A 19,984-nucleotide genomic window follows, 5' to 3' on the forward strand; every position below is an offset into this window, starting at 1 on the left:
CATGTTGTGCATGCCATAAATCATTTTATTGATTTATTTTTGTGTCCTTCACCCCATTTTATCTTTCTCTCTGCTTTATATCTGCTACACTGATATTGTCAGGGCCTGGGCTTGAGTAAAATGAACAAAAACATACTTTCTCATAATTTCAAGAAGGGTGGAAGATTGGTGGCGCTTGTGGATGGAGGGAAACTGCATTTCTTTGGTTTCTCAAGGAAACAATGGAGGTTTTGTTCCTGGCATTGGCACGTTGAAGTTCCACTCAGTGAATATTAAAAGTAGAATTGGATGTGACGTGCCTGATGAGATTTTAATGAAAGGCTTGAGAGGGGAGCGTTGAGTTATGCGTGAGTGGGATGGGGATTCTCTGTTACAAAAAAAATAAAATTGTATCAGATCGAAGGGGAGTTTGGTTTTTCAGGAGATTTACAGTACTGGTCAGTTTATGGAAGTGCGTTTGATTTGTTCAATAGTGGTTATTGATATCAGTCTACTAAATATTTAGATGTTGCATACTTCTTGAATTATTACCATGATGTGTTACTTTTCTGTGAATGCTGAGGCCTGACAAGAATGCTTCCTGAAAGTAGTTTGTGAACAAAGAATTTGGCGTTTTTTATTTTCACAACGCAATGGTAACAACTAGGTTATTTATTGTCACAGGATTTGAGCTGTCTGAGAAACAGGTTTGAAGAATTCTCAAAAGAAGTAGTAGAGATATCCTGACTATAAGTTAACAGTGTTGGTCATGACCAAAAATACACTAATCCTACTATTGACATCCACATTCACAGCCACAGAAAAACATCCACCTTCTGCTTTCACCAGCTGAACCGCACTCCTTTACATTCATGTGTTCAAATTATCCCTTTAAGATGCAATATTTGTTTTAGTGCAAAATATATGGTTTTGTCTGCTGTAAGGGCCTTAGTGACAGACAGGAAACCAAACAACTACCATAATGCACATAAAAAACAGCCATGTATTCTATCGGCGAGATAAAGGTACTTCTGACTAATAAGAAAACACCAGTTATACACTGTCAGGATGAAACTTTAAATAGCCCATTCATGTTTAACGGCCCTTATTTGAAGATGAAAGAGAGGACTCCTGTCTTTGGTGGGATCTATCAACTCATGCAAAGAAAAGCCTGAACTCGCCTTCATTCATTAAACAAAGCTCTAAAATCAGGTAATCCTTAAATACCGCGTTTCCATGTCACGAGGCAAAAGCGCAATATTAACATATAACATCTGTAGTTTATTAAAGTGTTTTTCTTGGAGAATTTGTATTGATAAAAAGAAGTAGGCCAAATAGTTTTCTCATTATACCGTCAGTTTAGGTTCCTTATTGCAACTGTTTAAATGTTTGCACAAGTCCCAGTTCTGATATCATTAGTTTTATTGAACTGTGTATCCTACTGACTCACTGGCTTTTCTGGCTTCAGGTAAATGAAACGCAGCTCTGGGAAGGAATTTTCTTCCGGTAAATGTTCACATGTCTTATACATTGTGCTAATGGGATGCACCCGTTAGGTCCATCTCATTTGAGAACAGTTAAGATTCAACAGCCAAGGCAACTGAGTCGTGATCTGAGTCATACTGTACTGTAATGAGGTTACTCATCTAGAAATGCAGTTTGCCTTGGCAAAGGTTATCGACGCTTTCTACTTGGAACATCCTAACGCTTGAATGCAGATCTGACTCATGAAAAAACACTTTGTTGTGGATGTAAATGGCAGAACTGTCACTCTGATACATAAGGCACACACATAATGATGTAAAAAGTCAGTATAATAGAATTGCTTACGGCCATCTCATCCATAGCTTTAAAATGGATTCATTAGGAAGCACTGTAGTGAGGAAATGAAAGTGCTTAGTTGCTCTAAACCTAAAAGAAAAGTGACTACTAAATCAGCAGGGTGGTTTTCAACATTCATCTCTCATGGCACTAAAGTCTAGTTCCTCCATTTTTCTGTGTCCATGTGTGTCTGACGTCCTCCTGATCTTGTTACTACGCAATTCGTGCTTGCCTATTCTACAGTGTGATTGTCTATTCTTAGAGAGCAGCCATGTGCCCGGCAGATGGCCCAGGGCTGGCATTGTCACTGTGCCCAGGAGGCAGTTTGGCTGCAGACCTGGAATATGTCATTAGAGCTAATCTGCATTCTGTCATTCAAGAGGCTACTGATGCAATCTGGGCTCAATTTAATGAAGTTCAGTGCAAGCTTGGCTAAAAGACACTATGCAAACATTTGAAACCCATCTCACAGGCTGTAGATAACTCAATCTAAATACCCCAGGATTATTGTATCATTTCAGAGACGCTGCATTTCTGTCTTGGGTTTCTTAAGGACAGCAATGCAGCGCTAAGTCAGCTTTAGCTATTCTTGATGAGGTACTAACAGGAGATTCATGTTACAGCATGGATCAAATCGTACTGCTGCATATTCCTACCATAACGGGACATTTCCTGATGTTGGTTGTCCACAAACTAAATCTTGTTCATTTACAGACAGTTGATACTAGACTGTTGAAGGTGTGGTATCCTTATCAGGATCCACATTTGTAGCTTAACTGAGGTGAAGACATTTGTAGTGCGTTTATAAATATTTTCAACCAACTCATAAATACTCCCATAACTTCTGACTTATAAGATGTGTAATCCTGTTGAGGGGGACATTGCATTAAATCTAAAAAATCATGTTTGGTGTAAATCCACATCATTCACTAGGTTTTACTAAATCTTTCAACCCCCCTCTGTGTACTTTTGGGTTTCTGTTTCCTGTGAGACAGGTCCCTGTTTTGCCCTTAAATTAAAAGCACCACAGTGCTACAAGGGTAGCAAAGTGGTTATTAGCAGCACTTTTCCCAGGACAAAGTCACAGAAATTCTGAAGTACAGAGTTGCAGTAAAAGTGTTACTCTTAGCGAGATTATATGCCTCTCACAACATCCTACTGTCTGCTTTACTTCGATCTCACACTTTCAGTCTTATCTGAGGGCCCAGAAAGGCACAACTATGAGCAGGAAGTTTAGATACTGTAGCTGCATTTATACAGTATTTTTTGAATAACATGCTACAGACTGGCTATTGCTGTGTCACGTCTGATCAAAGAATCAAAAGACAAAGCTTTTGGTGTATTTCTGCGAAAAGCGCACAGATGTTTTTGCCTTGAACTCTTATTTCTCTGTGTTTTGAGAATGAAAATCAACCCAAAAAAGTAGTAAAACACAGTATAGTGTACCTATAGCCAAGATGGCTGACTCTACTCAGCTTCAGGTATATGTGTCTGTGGTTTGTGTTGTCTGACTGCAAACCTCACACAGACAATACCACAGGTTTCTGTCACAGCACAGGAAATGTTGTCTCCTCCTACACTAAGAACAGTGTGAGTCGTTGCTGCTGCAAGCACATTCTAGCACATTGGGCAGAGTCGAGCTGTGCTGCAGCAGGGCCTTGGCACAGAGCCTTTGTCTTCCACATAACAATTGATCCTCCCTAAAGCGAGGTAAGCCCTGATTTGTAGTTGGCAATGCTTTATCCGAACAAGGTCTGTTCATTTGTCTGTCTTTTCCCTTTAGGTGAAGGGTTAAACTTCACCTCTAGTTTACAGATGTTTTGTTTCACTTTGGTTACCACTGCCACGTCATTTAGTGCTGGAAAGTCCTAATTCTTCTTGTTGGATATGCTGCAGACAGGAGGTGGATGCTAACAAAAGCAGATGTGTTCCTTTTCCCATAAGGATTTACTAATACGTTTTAGATTTGAGTCCAAAGACGACTGGGAAACAGTAAAAGGAAAGTTTGACCTATTTTATGTGTGCATTCATGTTTACAAATGTGGGCACATGTGTTTCCATGCTGAAAAAGTTGGGTTTTTGGCAAACAGAGTATATGAGAGATTATCACCTTTTGAATGTACTGTTACAAGGCAGGATCTCTCTGAATATGAAGTCGGGTATATCTTGTTTCACACAGGAAATGAACTTCTCAGATGAACTTGGTGTATTCTGCACTCAATATCATTTCAAGTGCATTTGTGTACTGAGCAAAGTCAACGCAGACATTTTTATAACCCTTTTTACATTTCACTGCTTAAAACATGTGGGTTATGCTTGTATATAAGATACCAAAATTAAGACTGTCTGTTTTTCTATAATCTGCCTCCCTCAGGGTCAGAGGTCAGTCTGAGCCACAGCAACATGTCGGAGTCCGCAAAGCCCCACCACCCAAACCCACAGGGTAAGGGGGAGAAGACCCATGGCAGCGACTTCAGCTACGTGGGCATCGATGCCATCCTGGAGCAGATGAGGAGGAAGGCCATGAAGCAGGGCTTCGAGCTCAACATCATGGTTGTTGGTGAGGCTGACGTTTACACATTTAGTTTCACATTTATTGGACAACATCCAAAAAAAACATCCGGTACAATAACTGCATGGCCACAATTAATTCACTTACTTTTTTTGCTTTCACCAAATTTTGCTAACATTTTTGGTTCTTTTCAGTAAATGTGTTCATCCATTCACTGGTTTTTGCCTTTATAGTATTATTTGGGGTTGTTACGTTGACCATGTCTCCCTCAAATTATGTTGATATGCAGCTAATACGCAATTTACCGTCACTCAATTACGTTTTAGTTCACATAGGTATTGGGGGTAGCATGTTAAATATAGAAATCATGTCTTGCTAATTCCAAAAAATTCCCCATACTTTTTAAACATTTTTTTATGGAAAGGTCACCTTACTGTATGATTACCACTTGAAATCTGTGGTATGATGTAAACATTACCTTAAGTGTTCTCATGCAGGCTGACCTTGAGCTTGATGTTCATGTTAGATGTGGATACCACCCATCAACATCTAAACTGACACAGATGTATCTGAGAAGACTTGAGGCTGTAATCGCTTCCAAATGTTTTACAGTTATTGGCTTGGTAATGAATTCAGCAAAAAGATCAGAAGGTTAACATTTTCAAGGCAGCAGCAGCAGTACAAAATGCAGAACAACGCAGAAAACAGGATGTCAAAACCAAAGCATAAGCATTTGCAGTTTTTCTAAAATGGAAAATACCTTTTTTGTTATTATTTTTTATTACATTTACCATAAAGCTTCTTGCCCTTGGATGCAGTCAAGCGTGGTTGTTGATCAGCTGTTTAATAAAGAGTAAGCCAGCATGGTGCCTGCTCAACAAGCTCTTTTCTTTGTGTCAATGATGTAAACACACTTGAGTGGACAAAAGGAGGCTGTCATGCTGGGAAAGTGTCACAATGACAGCAATTACTTTGAAAAGCTGAAGCTCACACTTTTTAGTGAGCAGCTACACAATGCCTGTTTCTTTTGTATCCACCACCAAGTCTGAGAAAACATGTCGGCACATCTCCATAAGGTCTGATTCTGTGTATTAAAATGATCAAAATTGATTTATGTGAATGCTCTGTCTTACTCTCTATAGCACCAACATGTAGGCACTTGTAGTGCTCTGTCACCTCGATGATAAATAACATTTGTGCCGTGAGATGATATACTAATAGTGTGTTGTGAAATTATACTCTCACACTTTGCCCACCGAAGTGGTAAACAATACAACTTTACAATAGAAAAGAACCATAGTGCGGTTTAACCTGCTTTGAGTGACTTTGATAGTCCAGAGGGAGTTTTAGTTTACAGTCAGTAGCAACATATCAAGTTCTTCTCTGGAAAGTGTTGACAGATTGTTGCCTTACTCCTCATCAGAGTTGTATCTCTTACTGTTAGGCCAGTATTGACCCGCCTTGTGCATTTGATCCATGAAATCCTGGGAAATATGTCTCAATCCCTTCCATGTATTACTTTTTTTCCATAAATCTGACACTAGGTTGGGTTGGATTGTGGAGGTGCTCATTTCTTGCACAATGCGACTGTAAAGATACCAACTTTTTTTTACTGTAGTTTTGATGAATCTTTGTTAGGTTCCTGCTTGCTCATGTGAACAAGCTTCATGAACAATGCCAGGAACACAGAACAGAAATATAACAACTTTTTTTGTGGTTCTAAAAAAGTTTGCTTTGGCCGAGCAGAGTTGTCTCTTAGGCGTCAAGTGAGGACATGAAAGGTTGGAGCCGCTGTGGTCTTGTTCGTGTCCATTGTGGTCCCCTCTATGAAATCTATTTCCCTAAACTCTGCCCTCAGCCATCGGACCTTTTGATTTCCACCACGCAACAGAAAGGGCAACCAGGGTGTCTCAGTGTGTGTGTTAGAGAGAAAATGTGTGAGTGAATGCAGAGTGTGTGACAGAGAGAAAGGGCGAGAGAGAGTGGTGGAAAAGGTCGCCCTGGGTGTCACAGGGGGCCTGGCAGCTTGGCAACACTCCACATGCCACAATGGATGCCCATAGGGGCTGTGAACAAAGGGTGATAGAGAAATATGGAGAGAAATGACTCAAAATAACATTGTTGAATGTTAAACAAAAGTATTAAATAAAGATTTTATAACCAATATGATTTGACCATTTCAGGCGACCCTATCCCTCTTTGTGTTAGTTGTTAAAAACATGTAAGCAAATATGAAACATATGCGCCTAAATGTTTAAGGACTAAACAAACAAGAAATGTTGTGAATGCATGAAGTACATTTCGGTATTGTTTACCCTGTTGACCATCTTACTTGTTTGACAGTACAGTTGTAAATATTTTTAATATAACTAAAAATGCCCTTTTTTCAGGATGGTAGTCATTTTCGAGTTTGCATGTGTGTGGTCTCTACAATACATCTGTCCTCTTGGCCTCCTCAGCTTGCCTGTCTGACCCCGCAGCTGTCCAGCTATGCTCATGGTCTATTGACATTAGAGATGATGTCATGTGCATATTCAATCTCACTGGTTTAGTGAGGAAAAAAGCTTGTGAAAAAACGTTTGTTTGGGGGTTGAAGGAGGGGGTGTTTCTGTTACTGATGTTTTTGTCTTGGTGTGTGTTTTCCTGATCAGGTCAAAGTGGCCTGGGAAAGTCCACTCTGATGAACACACTGTTCAAATCCAAGGTGAGCCGCAAATCAGTGCAGCCCAACCCGGAGGAGCGGATCCCCAAGACCATCGAGATCAAGTCCATCAGTCACGGTTTGCCAATCTTCATTTTTAGAAGCAAACAGCTGAACTATGAATACATGTTTTCTGCTGCTCTATCGTACTACCAACCTGTTTCTTTCTCTGTTTGCCTCTCCAAAACAAATATTAATTGAATACTATTTTCTTTGTCTAGATATTGAGGAGAAAGGAGTGAGGATGAAGCTGACGGTAATTGACACTCCAGGCTTCGGGGATCAGATCAACAATGAGAATTGGTAAGCTCAGGTTACTTTATCTGAAGGCTTCAGTTGTTGTTCGTAACATAATTTCCGTCATTGCTTAGCAATTCAAAGTCTTTTCCTGGCAATAAGTTATCTGTATGTGGGTCACTATAATTCTTAATTTACTGCCGTAGATGTATTCGCTGTAAGCAGCATGTTTCTTCCATGGGCTGGTACAGAACAAGCTAATTGTTCCCGTTTCCCTTCTCAGCTGGCAGCCTATTATGAAGTTCATCAATGACCAGTATGAAGCCTACCTGCAGGAAGAGATCAACATCAACAGGAAGAAGAGGATCCCAGACTCCAGGGTGCACTGCTGCATATACTTCATACCTCCCACAGGCCACTGGTGAGATCACATATTAAAGACACTTACCCTCTGTGACTAAGTGCCCCAAGTTTTTGCTCCTCATCCCACAAATTTCTCCCACAGCTGCAGATACTAATCAGGCCTCCTGGGAATCTCCCCCCCCCCCCCATGCCCTGAACCCATTGTCTGTCCACAACTCTTTAACCACATCCTTCTGCAGCTTTTTTTTTTTAATCATCTCTCTCTTTCGTGACACACGGAACTCATTCTCTCGTCAGAGACCCTGAATATCACTCGTAGAGTCGGATTTCACCATGAAACTAGACTCTACAGATCTCATACTTAAGAGAGGGAGAGAGACAGGGAAACAATTACCAAAGAGGGGCATCTCTCGAGTAGGAGAAATTGTAGTGGTCGAAGCATAAAACCTTTACACTGAGCATGTTAATTATAGGCTTGTTGATGAATGCATCTACCAATATAATTATTTTAATTGGATGGCATTAACATATCTGCTTTTTCCTCTATTTGCCAACCTCCTTAACTTGTAAATCACTGTGAAAGTATCACTTACATTTTGAAAGGGCTGCATCAGAGATCTGGTCTATGTCCTCCTTTATTTAGCTGGAAAATGTTGTTAAACAGACACATGGGAACTGGAAGTGGTTCACGGATCAGAAATAAAAAATGGTCTAAAGTGTCCTTACAGTGGCTTGGCAGAGCACACGTGGCTTTAAAAGAACCAGGTGGCAGCTGACTGCTTTACCTACATGGTTTGTGTTGACACACTTTACTGCACACTTAACCACATTTCCCCTGCTGCTTTGTCAATGATTAGGGTCTTTTTTTTTCAAGGTGACTCTGTAATTAGTTTTATTTGACTGTGACGATTAGTATGTTCTCATGTGGACTAAAGTATAAAAAGGACACACAGCAGGACTCAGTGCACACACATTTAATTTATAATTCATAGTGGAATCTTGAAAGGAGTATTGTATTGTGAACAAGCAGATAAAGCACACTAAACACCCATGCACACCAACTGTAAACACGCACCCATCTGAGCGCATATCTCTGTGACGGTTCGGTCCTCTGGTATCTCAACAGTTGTCCACTTAACACTCTGTATGAGAGGGGGATGACATGTGTGTGTCTGTGTGTCCCGCTGTTTGACAGACCCCCTCATCATCTGCTCAAATCGCCACAGCTGCAGCTTCAGAGAATGTGTGTGTTTGTGTGTATCTCTGTTAATGAAAGACAGTGCGTGCTTTGGACTCAAGTGGGCAGTAGGCATGCTAACACTTGTATAACTAGACATTTGTTGATGCACTGGACTTATTTGTGTGCCATTCACAACTTACAGCTGCTCAGTTCAGGCAGTTCAACAAACCGCTTATCCCCCAAATTTTCATTATGATCTTCTCTTGGAGTGTTGTTTCTAAGCTTACATTTAAAAACTTGTACCACCCGTACAAACATAACATCCCAAACATGCACACTTTACTGTAATATGGTAATGAATTTGTGAAATGTAACTCATTAAAAAAAAAAAGATGGAAACATCTGTCAGGAAGTGGTGTCTTCCTCACATCCAACCAGACAGTTTGAGGCCGCGAACAAAGGAGACATCTGTTGGGGCTACTGTTGTTGACTGGGCATATAGATTGGATGTATGTGCATGTATGCATAGAGTATGTTATTTGAGAGTGAATGAATACATACATATGAAAACATGAATACATACAAACAGGACATATTAGCACACATTTTCTATGCACAATACTGTATAGTGTATCTGAACCTTATATAAGCAGCATAATAATGGTTGTATGTGTGATGCACAAGCTCTCTTGTCCCCTTACAGATTCTGAAATCCTACTTTTGCTTATTTTCACTTTTTGATTCCACAAAATAACAGTTCAAGTTTTAAATTAGGGTCTGTAAACAATTACATAGACACAGCGCCAAAAGCCTCTGGACGCCTTTGCCATGTGACCGCAGTCCAAGAATGATAGTCAGGAAAATCATGACAGAAATTCCCTGGTAGCTCTCATAAGACTCCTTGGAGATATGCTTATTTGTACCATTTTTTTGTCTGAGGCGTTTTAAACAGCAGTTTGTTTTGATCGAAGCGTTAATCTAACTTTTCGTGTTAGCAAATGGCTTTTTAGCTGCTGCTGTGGTTTCAGACAGATGAACGGTGCTCAATGAAGCTGACACTCGTGGCATCAGAAGCCATTTCTGATAATGGCAGTCAGCCATGCTGTTCCCCCTCTGGGCAATCTCGTTGTTACCTCGTTTAACATGTCTTCCTGAGAAAAAGAAGGCTGCACTTTGACTCTCTTTAACTCAGAGCTGGTTCCTGATCTGTTACTGTATATAAAAGAAAGAAGGAAGGAAGGTGCAGCTCTATGCTGTGGTTACTGTTATCTCCACTTCTCATTAAACAGCGGAGCCTGTCGTTCTCAATTGATTTAAATATGACTGCTATTTTATTTTTTTAACAATACAAAAAGAAGGATTTTCCATCCTACCTGGCATTTAGAGGACATCTGTGCAGGCATGCATGCATTCTTGCACATACAGTATTTGCCATTATGTTCATGTATAAAGATACGTGTGTACAAATGAAAGTGTGCATGTATGCTCAGTCATGCATATGAGGCTGCTCACATGCCAATTTGTGTGTTCCTGTATCTGTACATTGACAGATTGTTTATATCTGGTTAAGAAATGTAGGTTCAATATTCAAACAGATATATATATATCTCCCTGTCATTTGATGTCCTTTTTACTGTCTTGCTATACAATCTGTGCTTGCATTTGATACATGCCAGTAGTCCCCTCTGCAGGAAAGTTGCATAGAAACGTGGTGAAGTCTGGTTGAATGCATCGTTTACTGTTTCATCTCTCTTTACCTTTGTGCAGCTCTGTATTCCCCTTTTCCGCTGTCTCGCTCCATGTCACACATGCTCCCCAGTGTTTCCTCCATGTTCATGGTGACATGCCTGTCAGTCACCGTGAAAAGCAGGCCAGGGCTTTTCCTTCTGCTGCCCCCGGGCCTTTGAACTAGGTTGGCCTTGCTTGGCTGGGGCTAATTGGAGGGCAGAGCATACAGCATGGGTGGACTCTGTCTTGAAGAGCAACTGGGGGCAATGTTGAGCCAGTAGAAAACACTCAGAAGGAGAACATTAAAAGTTGGCAGCATATGTTAATGCAGAATGAGTGTTAACATGAGATATTTGGTTGGACTTAATGTCGTGTAAGAGACCATGAATGCCCTCTGCTGGTATCTTGGTTTCAATACACACATTTTTCAGTAATTCATATGCTGAACGTTTTTAAATGTATTTTCTTTTTTGCGATGGGGGGAAAAGATTATAATAATTGATGGTCTAGTGATCAATGTTGTGAGATGCTTCCAATGGACATACAATAATAGAAGAATATTGATAGGAGTATTGCATTGTACACATGCAGATTAAAGCAAAGAAAATACCTAAAAACTCATACCGTAGCATGAGCATGTTTTCCCTGTCTTGTAACAGCCCAGGACAACAAACACACATAGTTAAAGACATTTATGCACACAATTAATTTGTACTGTCTTCTCTATCTTCCTCAGTCTGAGGCCTCTGGATGTTGAGTTCATGAGGCGTCTCAGTAAGGTGGTCAACATCGTCCCAGTCATCGCCAAGGCTGACACACTCACCCTGGAAGAGAGGGACTTCTTTAAACAAACGGTGAGAGCAGTCTGTGTGTTCAGGCCACAGAGTGACAGGCTTTATGAGTGTCTAAAAATATTTTGTGTGTGATGTTGGTTTTCACATGTGACTGTGGTTATTCTCATCCTCCCATCACACCTGCAATAACCTGTAGCAGGTATTTAAGCTTTAAATAAAGGTTGTTTGATTCCCCTCACAAACACATGTGTATGCTTATCCACAACCACAGGTTGGTAGGACATGAGGAGCTGCCAGGCACCACAAACAAAAGCCATCTGGGCAAACATTGTACTTATCCTGGGGAATACCGTATCATCTCTATAACAGTAACACTTCGAAAGTAATGCTCAGTACAGAAGGGAACATTTAAGAACTCTTCATTTGAAGCATTTATTTACTGAGCGGCGTTTCACAACTCCTTATTTTAGATGGGAAACCTCTGCCCAGTTGCCGGCTGAGCAAGCTGGCCCTTCATTACCCATAAATAACTGGGTGATTGTACAAGTCAGCAAGTTCAAAAGAGCTCTCCACTGTGTGGTAGAGGAAAAACATGACCTTTCTTCATCGCCATAACTGTACAAAGTAGCAATAAGGCAGCCAATGAATATTCATCACTTTTTACATGGTAAGTTGATTTCCTGTTTATTGATACAGCTCTTTATACTTTTTTCAACCTTGCTAGCAGGCTTTAGGTCCAGACTAGACTATCCGAGACCTACTGCATATTTTGAAAACTGTACAGCTGTAGCTGTACAATTTTAAATTGCACAAACAATAACACAACTTCATGGTCAAAAAAGGTAAATACATACTGACTTAGCATTGGAAATATATTACAGCAGTTGTCAAGTAATATATTATTCCTCATCATGGCTTTACCTGCTACGAGTCTTGAGTGCTTGAGTCTTAAACGTTTTTCCACTACATCCCCTCCTCAGTATGTTTCTGTTGGATAATTCTCAATCCGCAGGAGGCAGACAGCCACCTGCAATTCTCCATAATTTCCCTTATCTAATATCCCTGTGTCTAAGACAACGGACTTACCTAAAAACCTTTATTCATTTAAGAGAAGCACGATGGGTGTGTTGGCTACCGTTTCCTCCCTGATTCCAACGTGAACAAAGCAGGGATTGGACCAGGCCCTGGCATAGGATGGGAGCTGCAGGGCTAGTGGCTGGATTGTTTTGGTTGGCTGCACATGCTTTGTATGACCCTGAAGATTATTGACTAAAAGTCTCTCGTGCCAAATGTTTTTTCAGGTCTCTGCAGCAACTTGCAAACGCTTAAAGCAACGAGGGTTTTCTATTAAATGTTCAGCCTCCATGTGTCCAGCTGTAAGTGTCTTTTTGCATTTCTCCAGCCGACAGTTGATGTGGCTTTTCGTAGAATTTGTCTCGGTTTGCATCCTATAATGAAAGCCTGAGAAAGCTGCCGAGGATAAACAATGAAATGTTGGATCAAAGACCAAGTGGAAATTGTCAGAGTAGTAATTGTGGGAGTGAACAGTCATTCATTAAAAGGACATTTCTTCAAGAAGCTAGTCGGTCTGTTTTTCCTGTGCCAGTGCCCAAGTTGTAGTCATTATAAAGACATACACTTACAGGGGAAACCATTGTATAACTCATACGTCTGGATGTAGTTGTTTTTACCTTCGAATGGTTAACCTCCATGTTAATCTGTGGGTGTCAAGTATATTAGGAACCATTTAATGTCAACACCAGCAAGTATTTCAGACTCAAGTGTTTATTTAAGTCCTCTTGCAGCTTCCATTTAAGCCTCTGACCTGGACTTAAATACCTGTATGTAGACAGGATTCAATCCAAACACCATGTAGAGTTTGCATGTGATGGTGACTGATTGATTCCAATGTTTTTGTCTTCCAATCAGACTCTCTTTTTTTTAAAGTGTCTGTTTTAGCTATCACTCCCAAAACCTTTATGTAATGATTTGATTACCAAGACTTTTACTTTTACTTTTGACTTTACTTTTGAGTGGACAAAAAACTATTATCCAACTGAATTAGTTGGACAATGATATACTATTTAAGATAAGTGTGGTTGTCGTTACAATGTGTATTAAGCTTAATTGATTAAATGTCTCCGTGTCATTGTGCTTTGCTCTGTGCAGATTAGGGAAGAGCTGCGAGCCAATGGAATCGATGTTTACCCTCAGAAAGAGTTTGACGAGGATGCCGATGACAGGATGATCAATGACAAAATCAGGGTAAGTTCAGTCAGTTAACAAGAAGGTATCCTGCTTTAGCTCAAGCACCTTAAATAGCTATCAAACATGTGAACTCAGATTTAAACTCAAGCCTTGGCCAAATGTTAATCCTTGTTATTTTTGTCTCTAAAAAAAATCACGATTGTCACAAAAATCTACTCAATTACAGAATGTTGTTCTAGCAAAGGTGGACAACAAAACGCATGACCTGAAAACAAATCAGTGGTAGTGCTTCATTGAGTGTGTGCATTTATGCGTGTGTGTGTTTGCATGTGTGCACTCAACAGGAAATGATCCCTTTTGCTGTCGTGGGCAGTGACCAGGAGTACCAGGTGAACGGAAAAAGGATTCTGGGAAGGAAAACAAAATGGGGCACCATAGAAGGTAATGCACATGACCCCTTCGATACTGACATAAGCAATTGCACAGCCGGTCATTTTTCCTGCCATTACAGATGGGTATTATAATAATAATCTATCATAATGTTCATCTGAATGGAGAAATTAGAACACTAAAGTATGTAATTTACCGTACTAACACCTGAGTCACATCTATTCATTTGACAATGCTGAAGCCATTTAACTTGATTATTCTGATAGATAACATAATCACATGCATGCCACCAGGCCCCATTTATACCATTCACACAATAGCATCAACGACACGGGGAACAGCTTTGCACAAAAAACAACAGGTTCTCAATTTTAGTGTTATTTGAACATGTTGAAATGTACGAACTGCAGCTTTAAAATCTGGCCAGCTGGTTTAACCATCTGTTGTTTGACTACCAGTGCGTTTGTTTACATACGTCTATGTGAGTTTGTAACTAGGGACATGTAGGAGACAGGAGGAAGAGATTTACAAGGATGTTCTGTGTCCTTTGGGATGGACACACTGCCTCATACACACTTGCGCACAGCAAATGTGATAGAGTTAAAATTGGTTGGCTTGCGATGCATGCTCACACTGCCAAGGAGGTTCATAGCAAGCAATGTCCTCATTTTACCCGTGTGTGTGTGTGTGTGTGTGTGTGTGTGTGTGTGTGTGTGTGTGTGTGTGTGTGTGTGTGTGTGTGTGTGTGTGTGTGTGTGTGTGTGTGTGTGTGTGTGTGTGTGTGTGTGTGTGTGTGTGTGTGTGTGTGTGTGTGTGTGTGTGTGTGTGTGTGTCAGACATAGAAAGGGAAAGAGAGGACATCTGCCTGGAGTGGGGAGGGAACAAATAATTTGAGGTTCAAGAAGACAGCTGAAGGGGGTCTGGACAAGGGACTGACACTGTATATAACTGTTGTCTCCTTCCCAGGATGCATTTCAGCATACAGAATTCATACTGAACTGTAGTTTTATTAGAGGTGATATACATGCATCAATAAACATAAATATCTCACTAAAAATAAACACGTAAAGGTAGTTCAGCGCAATTTCGAGACACCTGCAAAAGCTGTGACCTGCTACCTGCATTTGTCAGGTTTTAGAAGTTTATTTGTGAGTTGTATGCTTTCGCATGAATGCAATAATATAATCAATCTCATAATGTAGAGATAATTTATCAGTCCCAGGAGCTACAGTTTTTCTCTTAAATGTTAAGTGTATTTGCTGTCAACAGTTATGAACTTTTAGTTGCAATGCAGTATTTTTTGACATTGTTGTTTTGTTAAAGGTGTTACTTTTCCAAATACTGTTGAACATTTATTTAAACAGCAGTCACTATCACAAGACTATGTTGGCAAGTGATCTTGAAAAGGTCTATTTAGGATTGCTGTTGCAACTCTGTATGGCTTTGTTATTTGACTTGTATTGAATAATTACTTTGATCCTACTTAAATCTCACAAATGCTTTGAGTTTAAGCTAAAACCAGGCAGTTGTACCGCCTGAGAAGATGACATTTACGAGGTAGTACCATGAACCCTTTTCGTTTTAAGAACTTGAAGGTGACTACTACTTTCTCAGCAGGCTTTATGAAATTAACTCCACAGGGCAGCAGGGCAGAGAGAGGTAAAGTACACGGACTGTGGGACAAATGCCGCCTTGTCTGGCTAAAAGAACAATGGCTGCAATTTAGAAAAGCCAGGCAAGGGAGACAGGGAACAAGAAAAAGGTGGAGAGATGAAGCTGCTGCGCTGCTGGACTTGTCGGCACCGACTTCATAATTTAGGCCTCAAACAGAGAAGACTATTTATCACAAGCGGAGAAGAAAGTGCTTATTTTCCAGGGGTTAGGGAACACTTAGACATGGAAGGAAAAAACGAAGTAGAGTAAGTTATGAATTAAATGTACATGTTGAACTGAGTAAAAGGGAAATAGAGTGGCGATATCAGAAGTGCAGCTTGTTGCAAGTTAATAACGCCTTCCTTCAACGCCACTAATCAGCCCTCACAGGCCCGGCAGTTACTCCACTCTCCTACTTTCAAAGAGAATTTAATTTCCTGCCCATGGATTTCAAAGCTTTACATAAATAGCACCTTCCTTTTTTTCATTTACACCCTTGACATAATCTATAATTCAAACATGTGTTAGCCCTACTGGAGGCACTAGCAGCTTGTCACGGGGAGTTTGTTAGAATGTCTCACTTAAAGTTCTCAAATATGAAGAGAGCCAAGATGTATTAATTTACTCTAAAAATGGAGGAGTGTGTTATCTTGGCTTAAGACAATTGCTGCCGATGTCATGTCAGAGGATGTCCTTCAGCTGAATTGTGAGCAACACTGCCATGTGGTGGTGCTTTAAGGAATGGCAAGTTATATGGCACAGAAGAAGTAATAGTTTTGTCGTTTCATACATTGGGCATATCTTTCACTCTGGATGTAAAGCCCTAAACTTCATGCTGAATAACGAACCAAGATTATTTTGTAAGTTCTCAAATGATGTAATTCCACTAATGATTCTTACTTTCCCTCTCTACAGTTGAGAATATTGGACACTGTGAGTTTGCTTACCTGCGAGACCTCCTCATCAGGTGAGCGTCCATAGAGTTTTTGAATGTTTACGATGTGTAAGAACTGATATAGAATACCTGTTTTGGACCGAGCCTCCTGCTAAATTTAGAAGCAACTCGCTTTATCTGTTATAATGAATTGGAAACAGCACTGAGACACTATGAAGCTTCACTTCTCCACTGAAATCAATACTAATGAAATCCTTTTAGATGGGTTGAGTGCTTCCCTAAATGGTGTTACAACGGCAATTTTTACAAAGCTGCTCCATCAAATGTAAAGCATTTGAGTTGCTTGTCTTATCTCATCTATACCTCTTAAGGCTAAAACGATGGTTCCAAAGCTTTTTAAATATGCAACATTTTAAAATATAAATTGATGTAATATATAAATTGAGATCAATGTCACATTAAATAATTAAGGCCTTTCTCAGACTCAGAAAAAGATCTCCTGTTATATTGATATGGCTGCCTTATTTAATTGAAAATTAATATTAAGAAGCATGCTAAATAATGCAATGTCTTTGTTTATTTTCAAAGTTAAATTCATTTAACGTTCTAAAATAGCTTTACCTTAAAACAAAAATAAACCTTTAGCCAGTAAGCCCAGTGTAGTCAACATTTACCGCAATAAAATGAAAATAAATATTGCTTTAGCCTTGTCCCGTGCAGTGACAACTACTTTGGGAACCACTCGGCCGAAACATCATAAAAAAATCCCAATAAAACACTTATTATGCATGTAAACATTTGCTATACTTTGCTTTGGACAACACTCAGTGGTGTTGTTATATGGTATTTTGTCTTGCAGGACACACATGCAGAACATCAAGGACATCACAGGCAGCATCCACTATGAGACATATCGTGTCCGCCGGTTAAATGAATCCAACGCTCACTTCAAGTCACAACCATCTGACCATCCTGCTGCTCAGCCTAAGGCCAACGGTCAGCCCGAGGTGATGCCCAGCGCTCCGCAGGCCAACGGAGTGGCTGCTAAGCACGAAGTCATGTCCCACGAGATGTAAAGTGAATATATGATATCAGGACAGAGCCAGACACAAAACATACACTCTCACATTCATTCTGTTTACATGAGCAATCCCACATGCACACAAGCACACACTCAAGCTGTGAAGCTCATTTGTGTTTTCTAGAAGGACCCTTTGGCCCAAAACTAACAAGAGGAATTTCCAAGACACATGAGTCAGAGTAAATCCACACAGGTTTTTTTTGTGGGCCATTTCCTAATTGTTTTCCCATCATACTGTTACAATTCTGAGCAAATTATGTTCTTCCCTGCAACAAAACATACCGTACAGAACCTGTTTTTATTGGCAACGAATATAACTGTCTGCATAATAGAATCTAAATTCAAGATTTTCGCAATAAACCATTAACGATTTCAGGTAATGATAAACCAAACTCTACATTACCCTGACTGTGCAGTGAAGTGCATACGCCATGAAAGTAAATCATAAAAAATACAATGTATACCAGTTTGATAAAAGTCACAGAGTATAATGGAAAAAAAACACCCAAAAATCAGTTTTGTACAGATTATACATTTGCAGGATCTTGGGTTGACAGGGGGTTTAGCCTTGCATTGCTGTTCAGATGAAATGAAATGGCATAATTCAAACTACGTTATCTTCAAAACTAGTAGTAACTGTTGTGCCACTGGCCTGGTCCACTTTGTGTTGTGGTGTATAGTTTTGTAGCGATAATAGGGTTAGGGAGATTTAGATTAGTTTAAGACTACCACAGAGAAAGTAAAGATATTGTTGACACCTCCGCACTGCAAAATAATACTTTTTTAAGATAAAACAAAAGCCGTGGCAGTGTGGGGCAGCTTTCAGAAAACCTTTTCCTTTGGTCATTTTTCCGTTGTGTTATGATGTTTTATAAAACCCCTTTTTGCCAAACCACCCTGTCTCTTTCTATATAATGCCAATGTTGTGTAATAATCGTATCTTGCATTTTACATTGCTCATTTACTATTGTATTTGTATTGCTGTTTTTCATGTTCTAATATTATTGTATACAATGGGAGGTGTGGAGGAATCTGTGCAACTGTTGTCCCATGCAGCCGTTTTGTCCATTCTTTCCTGACCAAATAAACGTTTTTTGTTCTAAAGAGAAGCACATACAGTATATAAAGTTGTTTTATGAATAGGTATTTATGTGTATGTTAAGTGTAATCAGTTCAACTTTCAACAATGTTGGTATCCAGAGGTTTTTGCAGGTCTTCATAAATGATGTGATCTTTTAGCTTTAGTTTTTGTGGTTAGTAGCTTGCATTCATACAATATGCTGTACCATGTTGGCTAGGCTGCACTATAACTAGCGCTGACGTACAAAAGTTGTTTATGTTTGTACATTCATAATTAATAATCAAAACCAGTTCTGCCAATAAAAAGCTTTTTTTCAGAGACACACATTGTGCCAAAAAACCTTAAACAAAACCCAACATTTAGTTTTTATAATATTTTTGAAAAATGTTTGCATTAATACAAACTCAAAGGATATCTTATAAGACACATCTTATACATTTTATTTTCCTTACAAAAAAAGCCGAAAGTGTGTTTTATGACTAATTTACAACCCGAAAATTTGCATACAAACATAAAGAAGAGAAAATACTTTTGAAAACCAAGAATTATTGTCTTTAAAGAAAGTTAATATGTGACACGTTGTTTACTGTTGTATAGTTTTTGTGTTATTTGTTACAGTATAATAGACTAAGGTTTTATCTTTGATATGCTATCTCAAATAATAAAGATTGATATTTTTATTGTTGAGATTTGATTGTCTTGATTGTCAAAACAATTCAGTGAAGGACAGCTTCGAGCTACTGCTTCTATGCTGTTGACTATTAATGCAATTTTTCTCAAATTTTGAAAATAACAGTGTTCAATTAATACTGTATATTCTTTTCAATTCATGTTTTAGGTTTTGCGTTAGATTTGAATGATGGTGCATCATGTTTTTATCAATAGTTGGTTAACTCAAACAAATCTGTACATAAAAGATGATTGAGAAATAAGCCACTAATCATATCGCTTACTTCAGTACATTAAGAACATCTATGGTGAATACCTCTTAGCTATTCTGTATTTAAATATCTACATTATTATTGCTTTTCATTTTCATATAACAACAACACTAATGGCATTGTGTGAAAAGAATCAGGGGCAAATATTTGACAAGTTTCCTAAAAAAGAAAAAGAAAAAACGTTAAAGGTTAAAGTTGCTAAACATTGTCAAACATGTGGACCGAGAAATCCGTAGATGAAAATGCCATATTTCAGATTGGCTCATGTAGTCTTTTAAATTACAAGACTTTGTCCGACTGTGTCAACAATATGCTTATCTGGAAACGTATTTGATGAAATTATTTCATGTAATGAGATATGCTAATTTACTGAGGAGGGTGGCTCACTTTTCCTGAGCTCAATTCAGTATAGTTTGCCTT

At 39.3% G+C, this 19,984-nt stretch overlaps 1 protein-coding gene across 1 annotated transcript in view; it reads left to right on the top strand.

The window, feature by feature from the left end:
* Nucleotides 1-19,308, top strand: part of septin9b (septin 9b) — a 48,696-nt gene extending 29,388 nt beyond the window's left edge. The window contains 9 exon segments of the mRNA XM_063883389.1: nt 4,175-4,360; nt 6,964-7,092; nt 7,235-7,316; nt 7,534-7,671; nt 11,258-11,375; nt 13,485-13,580; nt 13,868-13,964; nt 16,482-16,533; nt 17,321-19,308. Coding sequence (XP_063739459.1) covers nt 4,175-4,360; nt 6,964-7,092; nt 7,235-7,316; nt 7,534-7,671; nt 11,258-11,375; nt 13,485-13,580; nt 13,868-13,964; nt 16,482-16,533; nt 17,321-17,537 — 1,115 coding nt within the window. The 3' untranslated portion in view covers nt 17,538-19,308.
* Nucleotides 19,309-19,984: the final 676 nt, after the last annotated feature.

Source organism: Eleginops maclovinus, chromosome 5 (assembly GCF_036324505.1).
Source record: "Eleginops maclovinus isolate JMC-PN-2008 ecotype Puerto Natales chromosome 5, JC_Emac_rtc_rv5, whole genome shotgun sequence".
Taxonomy (NCBI): Eukaryota; Metazoa; Chordata; class Actinopteri; order Perciformes; family Eleginopidae; genus Eleginops; species Eleginops maclovinus.